Below are 22588 nucleotides of genomic sequence, written 5' to 3'. Positions count from 1 at the left end.
CGCGTGACTAAGGTGTCTAGGAAGGGTAAACAATTGTTCTTTTCCTTTTCCATAGTAAACTGGATTCTTGGATGTAGGCTATTGAGATGACAGAGGAAGGAGTCTAAAGTGTCTGGGCCATGAGGCCAAATGGAGAACATATCATCTACATATCTTAGCCAGATAGAAGGTTTGAGTGGGGCTGAGTCTATGGCTCGTTTTTAAATCTTCCATATAGAAATTGGCATGGGGGGGTGAGAGGGGGGAACCTATGGCGGTTCCTTCTATCTGCTTGTAGATTTTGTTATTCCAAGAGAAATACCCAGAGTTGATGGCAAAGGAAAAGAGATCTAAGATGTCAGAGGGGAAAACGTTTTCTAAGAGAGATAAAGTGTCAGTTAAGGGAATATTGGTAAACAAAGAGGAGATATCAAAGCTTACCAATATGTCTGTATTGTTCAAGGTTAAATTTTCTGTGAGGGCTTTAAAGTGGGTAGAGTTTTTTATATAGGAAGCTGAATTTCCGGTGAGGGGGGACAGAGAGTTGGCCAGCTGTTTAGACAGTCTGTAACAAGGTGCATTGGTGGCATCTACTATAGGTCTGAGTGGGGAATTGGGTTTGTGGATTTTTGGTAAACCGTATATTCGGAGGGGACGGGAGTGGAAAGGTTTAAGTTTTTTCGTGACGTCAGGGGGCCAGGAGGTTACTTTTTTAAGTAAGATTTTTAATTTCTTAACTTGTGTTTTTGTGGGGTCATGTTTTAGCGGGATGTAGGTAGCGCGATCGCGGAGGATAGTGTTCATTTTACGATTGTATTCGCTGGTATTAAGCACAACTGTGGCATTACCCTTATCCGCTCTGGTGATGACGATACTTTTTTCTTTGTGTAGTTTCTGGAGAGCCATGTGTTGGGCATAAGATAAGTTACTTTTTGGAGGTGAAGAGTGAGCGAGGATGTTGGCTACGTCGAGTCTGATGTTGTTGGCTACCTCCGACGGTAAGCGACCGATCCCCCGTTCGACGTTAACCATTACATCAAGCACCGGCACTTCTTTCGAGGCGACGGCAAAATTACGGCCGAGGCTAAGGGCGCTGACAGCATCCTCGTTGAGCCTTTTGGAAGAGAGATTAATTACTGTCTGGAGCGGTTGAATTTGTGGTTGTGGTTTGTCTTTAACCAGGTTGCTGTATTTCTTGACGTGTTTGTTTTTTATTTTTTGAAATTCTCTCTGTGCGGAAGTTTCCGAAATGTCAGAGAGAATCGACCAAAGTTCAGGGTTAAGAACCCTGAACTTTGACGCCCTCGTGGTCGTCACTGCGAGGGCGGCACGAGTAGAGGTGATTTGCTCGCGTAGTAATGCTAGGCTGGCACGTTTATATATACGGAGTGCTTTTTTGGAATCGAAATTGGTCTTCATTTTAACGCATTTCGGTATCACTCTTGTAAGCCTCTACTAAGAATACACATTGAGTGGTTGGTGAGGGGAATGCATTGCCTCAGTGTGTGTGAATGTAGATGCATTGAATCCATGTAAGGTAAGGTTGGATGAGCTTTCTGTGTGATAGTGTGTACTTTGTATGATGAATCTCTGACTCCATGGAGGTCAGATGGTTTTTTTTTTAAAAAAAAACACTTTACTATGTCTTGCATACATATAACAATTATATTATAAAATTATAGAAATTGCAAAATTTAAAAATTATGAAAATTACATATAATAATAATAATAATAATAATAATAGTTTTTAAAAATTCAATGATTTTTACTATTAAAATTATGATTATGTATTATGCATTTTACAAAACATGTTGTTCTAGTTTTTTTTAACAATAAATTTCATACAAATTTTCCTTTCTTTTGTATAATGTATTAATTATAGTTACTGTAGATGGTAATGTACAGTTGCAGTTGAATAAGATTACATTTTTAACAGTATTATAGTATAACAATAAGTTATATATATTTTACAATTTTTGCTTTTAATGTATTTAAGCCCTGTAACTACAATACTTCAATGTAATAAATGGATTTTTTTTTCTTTCTGTTCATCTCGGTTGAGAGGTAATGTCTCAGCTTGCATCCTCAAAGGTTTTTAGTAAGCTTATCTGAGGATGACACCGGTTAGATATCTTTTATTAATTTGATTGCCATGTTGGAAGTAGGCTGATGTTTGAGAAGTCAAATGAATGATCTGAAGGGTCTGATCAAAGTGAAATTGCCAATATATTCTGGTGTTATTACATCTGTCTGGTGGTTCACATTCATTTTTAATGTGGTCATCTTTTTGAACTAATTAGGAATTTTTTCACTGTGGTAGCCTTTCTATGTCTTCTGAGCTTTTGATTTGTATCGGCTTTGAAGTTTGTGACTTCCTCAAGAATATCTTGGCATCTCTGATCCAAAAATATTGGTAATTTTTTTCTGTTTTTGCTTTCTTGCTTGTTTACAAAAGATTCTGGTGGAATGGTGTTAAATATTCACATAGGAAGATATGTGTATTGTCTTGCAATGCATTCAAGTCCTTGGCAACTGGTTTTTCTGTCTGCTGGCTTTTATGAGATTGTCTCTTGTGGACTTGCTTGTAAGACGAACTATGACTGGTGCAGGCCATGGCAAGCCTTGTTTTTTGTTCCTCCTGGGAATCAGATTTACGGTCTGAATGTTGTTATGCTGTAGAGAGATGTCGATTGCATGGCCTAATTTTAAAACTATGTCTCTGAGGTTTTCTGTAGGTGCAGTTTCAGGAAGACTGTTTATAATAAGATCTTCTTTATATTGTTGCTGATTTAAACGTTCTTCACGGAGTTCGGATGTCTCTTTCATCAAATTGTGTTGCCTGTCAGTTAGTGTGTTAATGCTGATTTTAATGTCTTTTACCATTTGTAAGACTTCTTTCACTGCTAAATTATTATGTTTGACCAAATCCTCATATTTGCTAGATTATGAGGATTTTTTTGTTATTTGTTTGTTCTGTTTATCAAAGAGTTCTTGCACAAGATCTACTAAGCTGGCTTTTATAGTCTCTAGACCATTTTCTATTATTTAAGGAGTTCAAATTATAGGACTCACCTGTATTTTTTTGTCTGTTCAGTTCGTCGTCTGATTTTTGCCTCCGGTATAACCCACTGTGCCATAGGTGGCTGCCTTAGGTTCATTTCTTTGCTCTCCCTGCAGAGTAGGCACTTCCATTCCTCGTGTGTTGCATTGGATTTACTTTGTCAGGTTGTTTCTGAAAGATCGGCACATGTAAAGTGTAGATTCCTATGGCATTTCCTACAGGTTATATGATTTTCGTCAGACGATAAATCCTTCAGGCATTTGTTGCACTTCATGACTCACCTTTCTTCCCTTGAGCAACTGTAGTGTGATGGCACCACAGTAAAGATGGCAACGTCCTTTGTTCTTCGCTCGTTGTTCACCACAGTCCTCTCTGTTCAATTTTGAACACTCAAAATTTCGATTCTTCTTAGCCGATTTCGGTGAATTTTTCTATCACTGTCTTTGGCGTGACAAGTAGAGTTACTTGGGAACACTTCCAAATTAAAAACAGTAATTAGAACCACTTTAAAACTATAAAAAACGGGAGCAGCGATTTCACCGCATGCCCATTTGTGCTTACACAGCACCCTCTCCATTAATAATAATAATAATAAAAAGAATAATAATAATAATAATAAAATCAACACATTAAATAAATCAAATTCAGAAAAATAATTATCATTTAAATGAAATAAAATAATAACATTACAAAATAAAAGGATAAATATAAGAAATAAATTCTGTACTACCTGACCATATTACTATATAATAAATACAATTAAGAAAATAAATATGACTGTGAAAAATGAAAATGGCCGATGAAACAAAGAAAACGTGATTGCAAGAATGAAAGAGAGTATAAATGACAGATCAGAAACAGATTTGATTGCTGCAATGAAAGGTGCATAAATGACAGCACAAAAGCGAATGTGATTACAAAAACAAAAGTGAGCAAGATTGTGAGAAGGAAAGCAATTTCATTGGCAGAATGCAAGACAGTGAAAGTGGAGCGTGAAAAGAATGCAATATTTCAAGAATGAGTTAATTGGATACGAAATGAGATGAAGTATATATGCAGTGAGATTAAACATGGATTGGTATTTATATGGTGAATGTGTGGGTCAAGGGAATTTTGAAATGCATATACACAAATGGCAGAAGTGTGAGAAATAAAGGAGAGGATTTTGTGGAATTTGTCAACTTTACTTGGCCAAAAATTACTGACATCAGCAAGACCTGGTTGACAGAAAACAAAATAGTTGCAGGGATAGAACTTGTAACCTGTGTTATGTTTTCAGAGAGGATAGAGGGAATTTGCAGGAATAATAAGAATTACTAATGATGGCTGACAAACTTCAACCAACAAAAATAGAAGTTAAGGAGGATTTTATATCTGATGGAGGCTACCTAGTGTGAGGTAGAGGCCAATAGGACCAAATATGTTGTTGGTTGTTGCTGTAGACCAGTGGATCCACAGATAGATGTGGATTCCATGCATCATCAGATTAGCACAGTGAGTGCAGGCCAAGCAATCATCATGGTGGACTGCAACTATGGTGATGTAAAAATGGAAGTAAAGGCATGTAGAAAGGTAAAAATGGAGTTTATACAGGTAATAATGAAAAATTACCTATAAATTAAAGATACCAAGAGATTATATACTTGGCTTTATCCAAGTGTAAGCAAACAAAGTTTGCACCTGAACTATTTTCAGGACTGGGGAAACTCATATATTGAAGCTAATGACTTCACTTCAGTTGCCTTAGTATTTGAAGTTATTAGCTTCAATGTTGGATAGTGCTTGACTTTGGGTTCTTTGCAGTTGCAAACTGTCCTACTATGTTCAGGACAGCCAATATTAGAATTTCCTAACATATGGATTACATCCCGTTCCACCATTATGGCCACTCTGGACTTACTGATCATGCTTTGGACACCAACCACAGGATACTCTTGAAGAAGGCCACTCTACTCCACTACAGCAAATACAAATATGAGATGTTATTCCTGTAATCTGCCTGTGCTTTAAGAAAGTTTGCAAACCTTAACAAATTTGGGTGCATAAAACTATCTCAAATTTGGGAAGCACTCATCCTCAGATCTTCAGCCACAGCCAAGAGCAACTAATTTAGCTCATTGTGAACTGCAATACAGCTCTTACATTACATTTCCTTCCAGCAGCAACCTTCCCAAATGACTCAGACTAAAACCATTCAGATGCAGCCCATCATCTTATACAGTTCCATTTATCCCTTAAATTTTCCCACACATTCACAAACTGTATTTCTTTTGCTTTACACATTTCTGCTAGCATTACATTCAAGTTCTGTGCTCTCCACCACAACTCATCATTGCCATATCTGGGCAACACAAAAACTATCCATTCTACCGCACTGTTGTCTTTCACTTTCCTCAGTAATAATCTGCTAATATCCAATCTCACTTTCTTACTATGCCCAACCAAATCATTCATTCCCTTAGTCATCCAAAGAGAGTACAAGTTCAACTGCAGGTCAATGAAAATAGCACATTTGAGGCTATCTGGTGTGAGATTGAGGCCAGGAGAACAAAATATACAGTTGGATGCTGCTGTAGATCAGGAAATGGAAAAGGTGATGGAGATAGCATGCATCAGCAAATAGACTCAATGAGTGGAGGACAAGTAATTATTATTATGGAGGATTTCAACTATGGGAATATAGATTGGAAGGAGGAGAGGACACATGAGAAATGGATTTTATCCAGTTAATAAGGGATAATTACCTGAGATGGCATATAATGAAATATACTAGGGGTTTGAGAATGCTTGATCTAGTAATTGCATCTGAGAATTTGTCTATAACAAATATGAAAACGTTGCCCCCGATTGGTGAGAGTGATCATATGCAGAAGAGTTATGATGCCAGTGTATAAGATCAGGCCTCATATTGATTGTTGTTAAGATGGGGTATGTGTGGAATTACAGGGCTGGTAAGTATGACAAGCTTAGGAGATTGCTTGGATTGGTGCCATGGCATGTAAAACTGCACGGGTTGGATGTTGATAGTGCATGGGAAGTGGTAAAGGAGTGTTTGAGGGAGTTAATGGAAGACTGCTTACCTAGAGTTAGGAGAGTAAATCAAGTGGCAGTTAAATGGATGAATATCACCATCAAGCTGTAGCTGCAAAAAAAAGAAACAATTGTCGAGGGAATTTAAGGAGAAAGGTGACCTGCAAGCTCAGTACAAGGCACAGACCAGAAGGGTCTGTGCCTTGTACTGAGTTTGGTATGGTAAGAAAGGCAAAAGCAGATTATGAAAGGAAGTTAGCCACAGGCTAAAGAGAATCCCAAACAGTTCTTTCGATGTGCTGCAAGTAAAAGAAAAATGATATGGCAGAATGATTTTAAGGAATGCTGATGGTAGGGAGGTACCTGAATCAGTTGAAATAGTAGAATTACTAAGTGACCACTTTGCAAGAGTATCATTCAGGTGGTAATATTGCAAGAATGAGATAGCCATAGACTTATATGGAAACTGAGGTAATTGAAATGGAGATGCTTAGCATATTATTGAACCTTCATGTAAATACAGCTGTGGGAATGGATGGTATACCAGCTCGAGTTTTACATGAAGCAGTGAGGGAATTGTCAGTGCCCTTGACCATATTGTTTAATGTAAGTCTCAGCTCTGGGTTAGTCCCAAGGGGGGGTGGAAAGAGGGGAAAATACTTAGATTGCATAAAGGAGGCTCCAAGATTGATCTAGCAAATTACAGACTGATCAGCATATCAAGGTACTGGAGAAGTTAGTTATGAGCAAAATACAGGAATGGATAGATGGAAATAGGATGCTGTATGGGGGGGGGAGCATTGTTTTGTGAAGGGTAGGTCAGTCATGCCTCAGTAACTTGCTCACATTTTATAATACAGTGACAGCTGAGTTGGATAAAGGTAATGGGTTTACAATGGTACTGCTGGACTTTGCAAAGGCCTTTGACAGGATACCACATGGAATTCTAATCATTAAATTGCAGCACATGGGGATGGATATAGGGTTGGTGCAATGGATAGATGGGTGGTTGATGGAGATATATCAAAAAGTAGTTTATTTAGGAGTAGAGTCCAAAAGAAGGCCTATGACTAGTGGTGTGCCACAGGGTTCTGTTCTTGGATCATTACTGTTTAATTTGTTCATTAACGATATAGGAAAGGATGTGAGAGGAACTATTCAATTATTTACCCATGATGCAAAGTTGGGTAGAGCAATAGTTAATACAGATGATGTCAAAATTTTGCAGGATGATTTGGATAGATTGGCAGATTGGACAAAGGAGAATGGATGTCAGTTTAATGTGGCAAAGTGTAAGGTTATGCATTTTGGTGGTGAAAATATTACCAGCTATATGCCATACTGGTGGAACTGTACTTTAGAAAATTGACGAAGACAGAGATTTAGGAGTGTTAGTGGATAGGGAGTTAAAATTTAGTGGTCACATAGCAAAAGTGGCTAAAGCAGCTCATCAGATCACTTGGTTACTGAAGAATACTTGGAGGAGCACAGACAAGCAGGTTATTGTTCCTCTTTATCGAGCCTTTATGAGACCCAATCTTGACCACTGTTAACAGATTTGGAGCAGAGTTTCTTGGTGGTGATGATGAAGAGGAGGTAGAGAGGATCCAGAGGCAAGTGACCAAGATTGTAACAGGTCTATGGAATGAATCTTATGAGAACAGGTTGAAGATTTGTGGGTTACAAAAATTGGGTGACAGGCATAAAAGGGTGATATTATTATTATTATTATTATTATTATTATTATCTCAGGCAACTCCAAAGAGTCGACAGACTCATCGAGGGAGGCCCTAACATCATGTCAAGAGCAACTATTCGACATTCACGCAGTATCTATCATACCTTGCCTTGAACTCATTCATGGTCATACCACCCACAACAGACTCTGGCAGCTTATTCCACTCGTTCACCACTTCTTCTTCTTCTTTTTCTGCAGTTTCTCCCACTTAAGTGGGGTCACTGTTGATAATGAGTCTCCTCCACACCTTCCTGTCTTGGGCTGTCACCACATCCAAGTTCTTCATCCTCAAGTCCTCTTCTACCAGCTCCCTCCATCTCTTCTTTGGCCGCCCACGCTTCCGTCTTCCTTGCACATCCATCTGCATGACCCTTCTTCCCACATATTCGTCCTCCCTGCTCATCACATGACCAGACCATCTCAACCTTGCCTCCTGTATTTTCGCTCCTAAGTTTGTAACTTTCACTGTTCCCCTGACATAGTCATTTCTCAGACGATCCTTTCTGGTCACACCGCACATCCACCTAAGCATTCTCATCTCTGCTACTTCCATCCTGCTGATGTTATTTTTCCTCAGGGCCACAGTTTCTATAGCATATGTCATAGCTGGCTTCACTACTGTCCTATAGATTTTGCCTTTCAGATTGATCGACACCCTCTTATCTCATAACACTCCAGCCATCTCCCTCCAGTTCCTCCAACCCGCTTGTATCCTGCATCCCACTTCCTTCTCACCTCCTCCATCTTCTTCCACTGTTGAACCTAAGTATCTAAAGTCTCTCACCTTCCTGATGACATTTCCTTCCAGCTCCAGATCTGTCTCCTGTCCACTGCCCTCTGTGCAACACATATACTCTGTATTACTTCTGCTCAGTCTCATACCTCTCTCTTCCAGTACTTTTCTCCATCTTTCCAGTTTAGTTCCCGCTTCTTCTCTTGAATCTGCACACAGCAAGATGTCATCTACATACAACATTGTTTAAGGTGCATCTTCTCTCACCTCCTCTGTTACCACCTCCATCACAATATTAAACAGAAACGGAATTAATGCTGACCCTTGATGCAAGCCAACTGCTACTTGAAAACTTTCTGTCTGTCCCAGACAGGTCCGAACACTTGTCTTCACATTTCTGTACATTTCCCGCAACAACCTGACATATTTCTCCGGCACCTTCTTCTCCCTCAGAAACCTCCAGACTTATTGCCTTGGCACTCTATCGTATGCTTTCTCCAGATCAATAAATGCCAGATGTAGCTCCCTTTGTTTCTCTCGATACTTTTCCATCATCTGCCATAACCCAAAGATAGCATCTGTTGTTGATCTACTAGGCATGAAGCCAAATTGTTCCTTTGCAATCTCCACCTGCTTCCTCAATCTACCATCAAGAACCCTTTCTAGGATTTTCATTGTGTGGGACATCAACTTTATTCCTCTGTAATTTTTACAGTCTTGTGCATCCCCTTTACCCTTGTAGATGGGGAAAAGAGTACTATCCCTCCATTCCTCGGCTATATTTTCCTGTTGGCAAACTTTCAAGAACAGGTCCCACAGCAGGTCAATTCTCTCTTCCTCCAGTGCCTTCTATACCTCCACTGGAATTCTGTCGGGGCCCACCGATTTTCCATTCCTCATCCTCTTCATGGCCTCCATCACTTCCACTCTACTGATGTTCTGCACCATCCCCTCAGAAGGCTGCCCATCTCCTCTGTGAGTCCTTGCATTTTCCTCATTCAAAAGTCCCTCAAAGTATATTTTCCGTCTGTTTCTTATGTCCACATCCCTCCATAATACTCTTCCTTCAGCGTCTTTGATCTGCCTCACATGTAAAATGTCCTTTTGTTGCTTTATTTCTACATTTCACTAGTTGGTAAATTTTTCTCTGTCCTTCCTTTGTTTCTAATTGATCATACAGATCTTGATATGCCATGGCCTTCGCTGTGCCACAACTCTCTTGGCTTCTTGCTTTCTCTCTCTGTACACCTCTCTGTCCTCTTCCACTCTTGACTCATCCCACTTCTGCTTTGCCTTCCTCTTAGCTGTCACCACTCTCCAAGTAAAAAACCTAGTTCTAACACCCCTGCTAACCATGCTAACCACACTCTTGCCCAGTTTCCATGTATGGCCCCTAGTCCTCCCACCACCAATCCTATTCTCAAAAATATCTTCTGGATTAATCCTATAGAAACCCTTCAGTAATTTGAATGTCTCAATCATATCACCCCTTTTCCGCCTATCAACCAATTTTTGCAACCCGCAAATCTTCAACCTGTTCTCATAAGGTTCATTCCACAAACTTGCTATCATCTTAGTCACACGTCTCTGGATCCTCTCCACCTCCTCCCCATCAAGAAGAAACCCTGGTGCCCATATCTGGGCACAGTAGTCTAGATGGGGTCTTATCAAGGCTCAATATAGAGGAACAATAACTTGTTTGTCTCTGCTTGTTAAAGTATTTTTCAGCAAACAAGTGATTTGATAAGCTGTTTTGGCCACTTTTGCAATGTGCCCCCTAAACTTCAACTCCCTATCCACCAACACTCCCAAATCCCTGGCCTCATCAATCTCCTGGAGTACGGTTCCACCAATGTGATATACTGCTGCTAATCTTTTCACTCCAAAATGCATAACCTTACACTTTGCCACATTAAATTGACATCCATTTTCCCTAACCCAGCCTCCAAACTATCCAAATCATCCTGCAAAATTTTGACATCCTGTGCACTCACAATTGCTCTACCCAACTTTGCATCATTAGCAAACAAGTGAACACTCCCTCTCAGATCCTTTCCTATATCGTTAATGAACAAATTGAAAAGTAGTGGTCCAAGAACAGAACCCTGCAGCACACCACTAGTCACAAGCCATCTTTTGGACTCAACTCCTGAATAAACCACTCTCTGGTATCTCTCCATCAACCACTCTCCTATCCATCTCACCAACCCTATATCCATCCCATCTGTTCCAGTTTACTGATTAGAGTAACATGTGGTATCCTGTCAAAGGCTTTGGCAAGGTCCAGTAGAATCACTGTAAACCCATTACCCTTATCCAGTTCAGCCGTCACTGTGTTATAAAACGTGAGCAAGTTACTGAGGCATGATCTACCCTTCACAAAACCATGCTGTTCCCCATACAGTATCCCATTTTCATCTATCCAGTCCTGTATTCTTCTCTTGACTAATTTCTCCAAGACCTTGACAACAATTCCTGATATGCTAATTGGTTGGTAATTTACAACAGCAGTCTTGGAACCTCCTTTATGCAGTGGAACTATTTTCCCCTCTTTCCACCCCCTTGGGACTAACCCAGACCCAAGATTCAAATTAAACAAAATGGTCAAGGGTACTGACAATTCTTTAGCCGCTTCATGTACGACACGAGCTGGTATACCATCCAATCCCACAGATGTATTGACATTGAGGTTTTGCAATAGACTACTCACCTCCACTTCATTCACCACAATTCCTGTATAATCTATTGGTTCATTCATTTCTGCAATGAATGAACCACCTGGAAGATATATTCTTGCAAACTGCTCGCTCAGTAATTCAACTACATCAGCTGATTCGGTTACCTTCCTACCATCGGCATTCTTTAAAATCATTCTGCCATATACATTTTTCCTTTTACTTGCAACATATCGAAAAAACTGTTTAGGATTCTCTTTAGCCTGCATGGCCAATGTTCTTTCATAATCCTTTTTTGCTTTTCTTACCACACTCGTTACCCTTCTGGCCTGCGCTTTATACTATTCATGTGCCTTCAGGTCACCTTTCTCCTTAAATTCCCTTCATAGTTGTTTCTTTTTTTTGCAACTCAAGCTTAATGGTGTTATTCATCCATTTAACCCCTACTTGAGTTATTGTTCAGACTCTAGGTATACAGTCAGCCATTGCCTCATGCAAACACTTCTTTACCGCCTCCCATGCACTATCAACTTCTAGCCCTTGCAGTTGTACATGCCATGGCACTGAACCAATCAATCTCCTATGCTTGTCATACTTACCAGCCCGATAATTCCACATGTACCCCATCTTAATTGTAAAATCCACACCTTTAGCCTCCTCCCAAGTCAAGACCCTGTGATCACTCTCACCAATTGGTGGCAACGTGGTCATATTTGTTACAGTCAATTTCTCAGATGCAATTACCAGGTCAAGCACTCTCTGACCCCTAGTATTTTCCATTACATGCTGTCGCAGATAGTTATCCCTTAATAACCTCATAAAATCCAATTCCTTCCTCCCATGTGTCCTCTTCTCCTTCCAATCAACGTTACCATAGTTGAAATCTCCCATAATAATTACCCTTCTTCTACTCATTTCTTCTATATGCTTATGCATACCATCTCCACCATCTATTCCATCACCTGGTCTATAGCAGCACCCAACTGTATATTTAGTTCTGCTAATTTCAATCTTACACCAAATAGCCTCAAATGTGCTCTTTTCTCTATCCTGCAGTTCCACTTCTATTCTTCTTGGCTGTAGCTCATCAGCTATCATCAATTAATTTTTCTGAATTAAATTTTCTACAAAATTAATTCAGAGGATATTTTTCCAAACAGGTGTGTTGGTTGGATAAGTAGAGGCCATTCATAGGGTGTTAGAACTATGTTTTTTTTGCCTGGAGAGTAGTGAATGAGTGGAATAGGTTGCTGGAGTCTGTTGTGGGTGCCATGACTGGGAATGAGTTCAAAGCAAAGTATGATAGATACTGTGCAAATGTTGGGCAGTTCTTGACAAGATGTTTAGGGCCTCTCTCTCTCTCTCTCTCTCTCTCTCTCTCTCAATGAGTCTAAAGACTACTTGGAGTTGCCCATAATAATAATAATAATAATAATCCTGTTCATTTTCCATCCTGGAAAACATACCTTGTACACCTTCTCATCCATCAAACCTTTTATGATAGAATTTCCATAGAGTGCTATTCTTCAGTCATTTGCTACTTCTTTCTCTTCTCTATCTTTCTTTTTATTCTTTTGTACTCTGTTTATAACTATTATACATCTAATTTCATTCTGTATATAACTCAACCTGTTAGTTCAACTTAAACTTTCATCTGTTTCCACAGTCACACAAGCTCTTGCATCATCATCAGTCAAGAACCCTTCCATTTCTGTAATTATGCCTGGTTTTCCTTTTTTAATTATCTCCATATTCACAATCATATTCTCATTCTCACTCTTCTTGCTATCAATCTCTGTCTTACATTCATCACTTCCTCTCACATTTTGTCTGGTATTCTTCATTTCTGGTTACCTACTTTCATTCAGATCACTGCAATCTTAACATATCACACTTTCTATTGATCCTCACTCTCTCACTTCTCTTGTTTATTCTCTCAACAAGCACACCTGTCACATTTACCTATGCATGCATATTACATTTTAGGCAAAGTACCATCTTAGGGGAATTCATACCACTTAATTTTTACTCCATTAACTGTTATTCTGAAAAATTGCTTTAGATGGATTATCTTTGAAATGCAAACACATCACACTCAACCACAACGAAACCAGACTGAAATTACACTAAAGTTATAATATATTGTTATCAGCTAACATCAAAACTTATCTATATACATTCACAACATACATTAATTGGTATGATATGTATTAATTAAGATCTCAAGATTTTTGGTGTATTTTTATATAATTTTAAATTAAAATTTTCAGGATAAAGGTTTACAAAGGAAACAAGATTTGGAAGATTCTCTTTTAGCTCACCAATATTTTGCTGATGCCAATGAAGCAGAATCTTGGATGAAGGAAAAGGAACCAATTGTAGGAAGTCAAGATTATGGAAAAGATGAGGATTCTACAGAAGTATGTATTGTAGAAATTGAAAAAATTCAATATAAATATGACACTGTACTTTGTTATATTAAACTACATTTGTTAGAGTAATGGAGTGATTCAGTAGACTGTTAGAAGTACATTTGGGATTTTTTTTACCATTATTATACTAATATGCTCAGTTAAATATTATAGTTATGGACTAGGCTGACCATACATACTATTTTTTTTCATATTTCCCAGCCGTCCCGTCGTTCTAATAAAAATATCAAATTTGTCCCATTTTTAATAAAAACTATAAATATACTTTAATATTGGTCAGTCGTCAGTTTATCTGGGGTTTTTCATCCTGCAAGCAGGCAAACCGGACCCGTGAACACACAGGCTACAGTCATAGAAATACGGCAAGGAAGGCAACAGGAAACCACCTTACGTCATTATCTCCCTAGTAAATCAGCTGCAACCCTCTCAAAGAGAGGAAGCCACAGGATCAGATCAGATTGGTCAATCATAAATTATTATTTATAACCTATAATCATATATCAATATCAATCATGGATACCAGTAATTTGTATAACCATGGAGTCACATTGTTAGATACTAAATATCGATATCTGCAGTGATTTATTCAGAGAAAATAAAATAGAAAAATACATGTTGGCAACACTTGCACCTTTCAGATGTGGCATCTGTTCTGCTGTAGTGTTAGTTTTTGTTTTGCCTGTATGCTAACTGTATGGTGGCTTTGTTATTCAATGCCGGTTGTTTAAATTTCATATTTTTAAATGTTTTAAGTCTTATTTTTTAAAGCTTTAAGTCTATCCTTGCAATGTCAAAGAGGCGAAACTGCAGTTTTAATGACAATCTCCAGAATAATTCAAATTTATTAAATTGGATAAGCTGTGTAGTGATGGAACAAAAGTGGTCTTCTTGTAACAATCTTCCAATGGTCAAGTTTCTAGTGGAACATGGGGCCTGCATCTTTGCAACCACTTTGAGTGATCATGAAACAGCAGCTGAAAAATGTGAAGAGGAAGAGGAAGGATTTGATGGATGCACTGAATATCTGTATAGTATGCAAGAGAAGTTAGGAATTCTGAATGGTGGTGCCGTTTATGCTGTATATGACTATGAAGCACAAAATGCAGATGAGCTCAGTTTTCAAGACAGTGATATGATAGTCGTACTATGAAAGGGAGATGACCAAGAGTGAGAATGTTGGTGGTCAAGGTTGGAAGATCGAGAGGGATACATTCCAAGAAACCTGCTTGGGTTATATCCACATGTTACAAGAAAGAAAGAAAACAGTGGAGATGATAATACTGGTGATTGTGATGGAGGTGACGAAGGAGATGAAGAATGAAATTGACATTTCTACTGTAGAAGAATCCACTTAGTCTTCAGTCAAGTTAGAGACTACTTCCTAGTTGTGTAAAAGACCTGTTGAGTTGTACATAGTTTTTATTATCTGAAACAAAGACAACAGCTAGAAGCTTTGTCTAGATCAGTATATCCGTCCAGACAATCATGTTGTTAGTAGTGGGGGGGGGGAAATGAAAAACATATAGACTTCTGTGAAGGGGAACAAATTTATTTTTATGTTAATTTTAAAATAGACTATTAGATAGTCGCTGGATTGTTATTTTTAATGAAGTGATATTTTACAGATGATTAAGCATTGAATGTTTATGAATTTGACTCTGTTTATTTTAAAATTACACATTTATACATGTTTACAATGATAAAAGGCACATTGAAGTGTTGCAAAGACTGTATACATTATATTGCTGCTATGATAAAAAGTACATTGACATGTAGGAATAAGGAGGTGGTTCTGCCTCTATATAAGGTTTGTGATGTGGAAACACTAGAAAGGGCCCAAAGACGAATGACCAAAGTGATACCAGGACTCTGGAGTGTTGGTTATAAAAAGCATTTGAGGGAATGTGGATTTGGCAGAGGTTGGTGGATAAGAGGAAAAGAGGAGATATGATAGAGACCTTCAAGTTAGTTAAGGAATTCTATCAGATTAATACAGAAGTAATTATAAAAAGAGTAGATGTTAAGATGGGAAGAATGAGAGGCCATCCCTGAGAGGAATTTGTATAAAGATGTGGTGAAGAAGAGTGTGAAGTATAGATTTTTTTTTACATGGAGAGTTGTTAGTGAGTGGAATGTATTGCCAGCATGCATTATGAATGCAGGTAGTGTAAATAACTTCAAATTCATTATGATAGACATGTTGCTGGTTGAAGTTAGCCTCCCACGATGAGTCTGTTGACTCCATGGAAGTTACCAAAATAATAATAATAATAATAATTGTAATGCTCATTTTTCCATTGTTCATGGAGGCAGAAGTGACATCAATCAACATCTATGTAACCAGAAACATAAGGATGCTGAAAAGACTCTGTCTTTAGTTAAAAACATCAGCTCAAAAAACAACTGATAATGTTTGTAGATTCAGGAGAAATTAATGAGGCCAAGTTTTTTGAGGTAGTTGAGAATTTCTATGAAACCACCTTAGAATATGTCAACATGTGGAAGTGCAGTTTAGGAAAGAAGTTGAAGTGGGTGCTGCTAAGGAAGACACCTGAATGGAAAGAAATGCAGGATAGCCTGAACGAGGAACTCATCATACGCACAGAAACAGAAGAAACTCGTGTATTCAATCAGTGAACCCATATAAAATTTATAATTGTGAGGCAGTTGGATACATGGAATAAAGAAAACATTCCTATATCTGATAGATGGGTACAGATTTTTTCTGAAATGAGCAAAAAGCACCTAGACTTTCAAGATTTTTTGTAATATTGTAGAGTTTATTCTTTCTTCCAAGAAGTACAGCACCTGTTGAGAGAATACTTTCTGTTATGAACAGTATGTGATCAAAGGAGAAATCTAGATTAATGTTGAGATAATGAGGGCTATGTAAGTTGTAAGACACAATTGTGCCATGGATTGTAAGAAGTTTTATGATAAGGTGTTGAAAGACTGATATTTGCTACGAAATATGGTCAGCCTATTATGGACCAGCATTATACAGTCAACTCTCACTATAGCAAACTTATAGGGATGAGAATAGTTTGCTATAAGGAACTTCTTTTAGAATAGAATTGTACCTATGAGGCTTTAGCTGATTCCTAAACAGCTCATCCAACCATGCCTTATACTGATTTAATGTGTCCACAATCACAACACACTAGAAATGCATTCCATTCACCAACCACTCTTCATGTAAAGAACCACTTCTCTACTCACACTCTCCTTCTACAGAGTTTATGGCGTTTATGGTTTATAAGAGTTTATGGAAACACAACACGTGTTGGAATAATTAGTTTACTTATAATTCAGAATATAATATTCACTGTTTCGACCTCTGTATTGAGATCATAATCAGGAAAACATACATATGAACAGGACACAAGCTACATGACACACAAGCTACACAAAAGTAAAATGAATCTAAATGTTTTGTTAATCATTTACTATAGAGTGACCTCTGGTGAAAAAAAATGATTAAAATAAATAAATAAAAATATTACTAAATAAAATATATACCAATTAAAAATTAAATGACATAAATAAAATAACTTTTTGATACATATCAGAATAATAATAAACAGATAAAAAAATTTCTAGCAGAACTATGTTAAAGAATTTCTAAAGTCATCTCATATTAACATTTTCTTCTGTTTGTGGGTTGTTCTGGATGCTATACAGGTTTAAGATGGGTTCTCCAAATTCTTGGAGTGACCCATCCCAAAACTGTCCCCACTGCAGCACACCACTAGTCACATTCCTCTTTCGGAATACTGCACCCCCATTCTTCTGATACATATTTCACAGCAGTCACTGATCCAAAAGATTATTGTTAACTACAATAATCTGAGTTGATTATTATTACTCAGATTATTACTATATTCTTATTCAAGTTCCAGGGTTGACCCCTTGTTTTCTCCCTTCCTGTCATGTTCTGAAGAAAAGTCTCCAGTGTCAATCTTATAAAACTCCTTTAATAACTTATATGCTTCTATAATGTCTCCTCTTTTTCATCTGTCAGCTAGTTTTTGAAGCCCACAGCTCATTAGTCTATTCATTTGACAGGGTTCCACATGATAAGCTGATATTTAAGTTGCACCACATGAGTTTGGATGTCAGGTTGGTTAGCTGGATTTAGGATTGGCTGTCCGATAGGTATCAGAGAGTTGTGTATGGTGGGGCAGTTTCAAGGAGGCAGAAGGTTACAAGTGGGGTCCCACAGGGTTCGGTATTGGGACCTTTATTGTTTAACCTTTATATCAATGACATTGTCAGTGGATTGCAGGGGGATATTCAGTTGTTTGAGGATGATGTGAAGCTGGGAATGGTTATACGTAATTCTGGAGATGTGGTAGTCCTGCAGGAGGATTTGAATAAGCTAGACAGATGGGCAAATAAATGGGGGTTAATGCAGCAAAATGTAAGGTCTTGAGGTTTGGGACACATGGAGAAGCTATACTGTAGGAAGTAGGGGAGACAAGAGATCTGGAGTTGATGATTGATAGAAACAGGGGACATTTTTGCAATGTGTCCCCTGAAATTCATTTCCATCTGTATTACCATAATTAAAATAGTCCATAATGATCACTCTGCCCTTGTTCACTAATCCAAGTTTCTTATATATTTCTTCATCTCTACCCTCCACATTTCCTGCCCTATAGCACCATTCAACTAAATATATCTTCCTATCATCCTCCACCTGACACCACACTGTCTCATAACCATTACCACTATTTCCATCTTTCATTCTACATTGTGTGGGCATAATTCACTTGCTATGATCAGCAGCACTCCCCTCCCTTCTTGTCATTTTTATCCTCCCAAAAAGCAATGTACCTTTTCATTTTTATTCACATTAGGATATCATCATCATTCAACCATGTTTCACTTATTCCGATGATTTAGGAGTGAATAAACTCAATCAGGGAAAATAATAAATTTAGTTTAATCCTTTATCCAAGTGTGAGCAAACAAAGTTTGTGCCTGAAAGTATCTTCAGGACTCGGGTAAGGTGGTACAACACCAGGCAACTCGTTGCAAAGGTGGAGCAAGCTAACATCACTCCTATCTCAGTATCTCCCATAATGCAAAACACATCTCCTTGCGGATATGTCTAATGTTATGCATTAAGGGAAGGGCCACTACCCAGACTAGTTTCGACCTTTATTGAGGTCTCTTCAGTGGGAGCCAGGACAAGTGGAGATACCAGGCAGAAGCATTAGCAAGGTCATCTCTACCTATAAGGGTTGCCAAGTGTGCCACCTTTTTAATAAATTACTCTGGATTTAGAGGCAAACTTTGTTTGCTCACACTTGGATAAAGTATTAAACTAAATTTATTATAGTCTAACCAAGTGAAAAAAAAACTTTCAACATCTTTCTCTAAATCCAGAGTAATTTATTAAAAAGGTGGCACACTGTTTGGCAACTCCTATAGGTGGAGATGACCTTGCTAATGCTTCTGCCTGGTATATCCACTTGGGTCCGGCTCCCACTGAAGAGACCTCAATAAAAGTCGAAACTGGTCTAGGTAGTGGCCCTTCCCTTAATGCATAACATTAGACATATCCACAAGGAGATGTGTTTTGCATTATGGGAGATACTGAGATGGGAGTGATGTTAGCTTGCTCCACCTTTGCAACGAGTTACCCAGTGTTGTACCACCTTTCCCCAGTCCTGAAGATACTTTCAGGCACAAACTTTGTTTGCTCACACTTGGATAAAGGATTAAACTAAATTTATTATAGTCTAACCAAGTGAAAAATAAACTTTCTTCATCAATCAGTGAAATAATTTCATCTCCCTTATTTTTGATACTTGTAGTATTCTTAAATAAGCACTGCAGTTCTATGTTTTATGTCTGTAACCAGTCCTACGGATCATCCTCATACATACATTTATGACTATTTCCAACTTTCAGTCTCCCTAACCTGTCCAATCTGGAACACCAAGATTAGTTGCAAAAATTTGAAAATAAAGTCCTATCTACTTTCACACATAGTGTGTGATTAGAAATAAAGCCACAGCTTAATTGCAGAAATCTGAAGATAGACCATATGATGGAAGTTTACTCAGTGGGCATTTTTTCTAAACACAATCAAATAAATAGAATGTATGATAATAGAATGTAGATTATGAGGACATATTGATAGTATGTGGACCACATACTCTGGTTAACATGAGAAAGAAGAGTGACATGATAGAGGTCTATAAACTTTTGAATTGATGTTATAGAACATTATCTGATGAAATTTTTCATTATATGAAATTTTGTTGATTGAGAAGAATGTAAGTACCAATTATATCTTTTTGGAATCTTTGCATTTACCTCAGGGATGTATGGAATTGGGCAGTAATCACTTGGGTGGTGGCCACCAATATCAGGACTTTTGTGAGAGAGGGCTGTATGTCTAACTATAAGGCAAGTAATTATGACAAACTCAGGAGGCAGCTTACAGCAATATCATGGAATGAGGAATTGCATGGGAAGGAAATCAGTGCTGCCTATCTGGCAAAGATAATAACTGAGTATATTCCGATGGGCAGAAGATTAAATAAGGTAGGCATAAAATTGATGACTGTGGATGACTGAAGAAGTAAAACATGTATTTGTGAAGAAAAAGGCATTCTGGCAGCAGTACAAGATCAGTGTAGATAATCAGTTCCATGAGGAGTACAAACAGCAAACAAGAAAGGTGACTCACAAGTGTTGCGAAAGTGTGGTATGAGTGGCATTTAACGAACAAGGCTAAAAGGAATCCTAGGGAGTTATTTTGATAATGTGGATGGTAGAAGGAATTATAGGAGGATGTTTGTCATTGATAATGGGAAAATAATGAATAATGAGAAGTATATAGTAGAGGTGTTAAATGAGCAGTTCATTGAAAGTATTTCATGCCTATGATTGTAACATAATGCAGAGCTTAGAGCAGTGGGAATGGTGGGGGGAACCACTGGTGGTGAGCGAGCAGGAAATATGTGAGGAATTGAGTAAGCTTGATGTCAAAAAGACCATGGGAATTCATGGTGTATCAATGCATGTCTTGAGGGAATGTTCCAGGGAGTAAACAAGAGCTTTAACTTACCTTTTTTAACATGAATCAAAGATTGGCCTAAGTTCCAAAGTTGTGGGAAGAATAGAATGATAAACCAAGGGCTTCGAATTATAGGCCAATTTGCTTGTCTGGAGTTGTGGTCAAGGTGGTGGAGACACTAGTGAGGACAAGATTCAGAACTGGGTTGACAGCAGCAGATCTTCTTTAATGGACAACATGGGTTTTCTAAAGGAAGATTGTGTTTTAACAATCTGCTTACTTATTATAACAAGGTGATGAATACATTGGACAAGGGGAATGCATATACAGTAGTATATTTAGATTTTGCAAAGGCTTTTGATAGATTGCCACATGACAGACTAGTAGTTAAATTGGAACAGATGGGGTTTGACAGTAGATTAGTGCATTGAATTTGAGATTGGCTGTCTAATAGGCCATTAGCAAGGTGTGTATGGGGGGGAGAGAGAGAGAGTGATATCCCAGGAGAGAATTCGCTAGTGATGTGCCCCACGGGATCTGTTTTGTGGCCATTGTTGGGTTTGTATGTAAATGACATTGGAAAGGGCTTAAATGGTGATATACAGTTGTTTGCAGATGATGCAAATTTGAGGAGAGTAGAGAAGATGTAGCCATACAAGAGGACTTGAATAGACTATCTGAATAGGTGATTGTGTGGGAATTTCAGTTTAATATAGCAAAGTGTATGGTTTTAAAATTTGGATAGCAAAGATGGAATGCAGAGTATAGGATTGGTGGGATATCTTAGATGAGATGGAGAAAATTAAAGATCTGTTGGTGATGGTGGATAGGGACTTGAAATTTCATAAACATTTTGCTAAAATTTAGGACAACATAGCGGATTATGGAAAACGATGTGGCAAACACTGACGTAGAAGTAAGGATGTTATGATTCCATTGTACACAGCTTTTTCAAAAAGATGATGAGTTATTGGAAAGGATTCAGAGATGATTGACTAAGTCAGTTTCTAGTCTCTGGAATGTGGAATATGAGGACAGATTGAGAGAATGCAAATTGCAGCGCCTAGTCAATAGAAAGAAGAGAGGGTGGTGATATGATCAAAACATATAACTCAGTAAGGGGTAACTACTAGATTAATATGGATGAAATTTATCGTAGAATGTCTGCAGACGGGGAGAGCAAGAGTCCATCTCTGGCAGCTGTTTATGGATGGGGGGGGGAAGGAGTTGATTTTTTGCATGTAGAGTGGTGGGTTATTGGAATGCACTGCCTGAAAGTGTAGTGAGCGCAGAGACAGTAGATTCATTTATTTCAAGGTATGATGAGCTGTGCTCGTGAGAATTGGACCACTCATGATGAGTTTCTTGATTCTGTGGAGGTCTGATGATGATAATAATAATAATAATTTTAAAGTTAGATTCTTAGAATTAAGATAATATTATTCAGTATACTGCTAGTATTACAAAATTAAATTATCTTCATTACTGACATATGCTAGATAACAAGAGACATTAAATCTATATATTTATATATATATATATATATATATATGTATTTTTTTTTTTTTCCATCACTTACTGATGTCTACTCTTAAGGGATAGAAAGAACAGAATACGGTGATAATATTATTCAAGTATATTTGCATTCTTAATAACTTCATAAAAACATTTGCTTCCAAAATAATCTGTTATTTGTTAGGTTGCAGAATTCAGTCTTTTGCAGTTTCCAATTGCATCAAATCCTTCTAGGTCTTGGTTGTCCTCTGGGTCTTTATCCTACCATCCTGTTATCAAACACTTGTTTTGCTAACCTTTCCTCACCCATTCTTCTTGACCACACTTTATATTAGCTTTACCTATTGATACTTTTAAAATTTGTTTAACACATAATTTCGTTAAAGATACCA

At 37.9% G+C, this 22588-nt stretch overlaps 1 protein-coding gene across 3 annotated transcripts in view; it reads left to right on the top strand.

Annotated features, from left to right (window-relative positions):
* LOC150103955 (spectrin alpha chain-like) overlaps positions 1 to 22588 on the top strand; it is an 850682-nt gene that overhangs the window by 392815 nt on the left and 435279 nt on the right. For all 3 annotated transcript variants that reach the window (XM_090397194.1, XM_090397195.1, XM_090397193.1), the window contains exon 22: positions 13487 to 13636. In XM_090397194.1, the coding sequence (XP_090253320.1) occupies positions 13487 to 13636 (150 nt within the window). The remainder of the gene's footprint in view (positions 1 to 13486; positions 13637 to 22588) is intronic.

Source organism: Typopeltis vanoorti, chromosome 8 (assembly GCF_054136105.1).
Source record: "Typopeltis vanoorti isolate ZY-2024b chromosome 8, IOZ_Tvanoo_1.0, whole genome shotgun sequence".
In the NCBI taxonomy this organism is placed as follows: domain Eukaryota; kingdom Metazoa; phylum Arthropoda; class Arachnida; order Uropygi; family Thelyphonidae; genus Typopeltis; species Typopeltis vanoorti.
The sequence above is the reverse complement of the archived record's forward strand: the minus strand, read 5'-3'. Positions and strand labels throughout refer to the sequence as shown.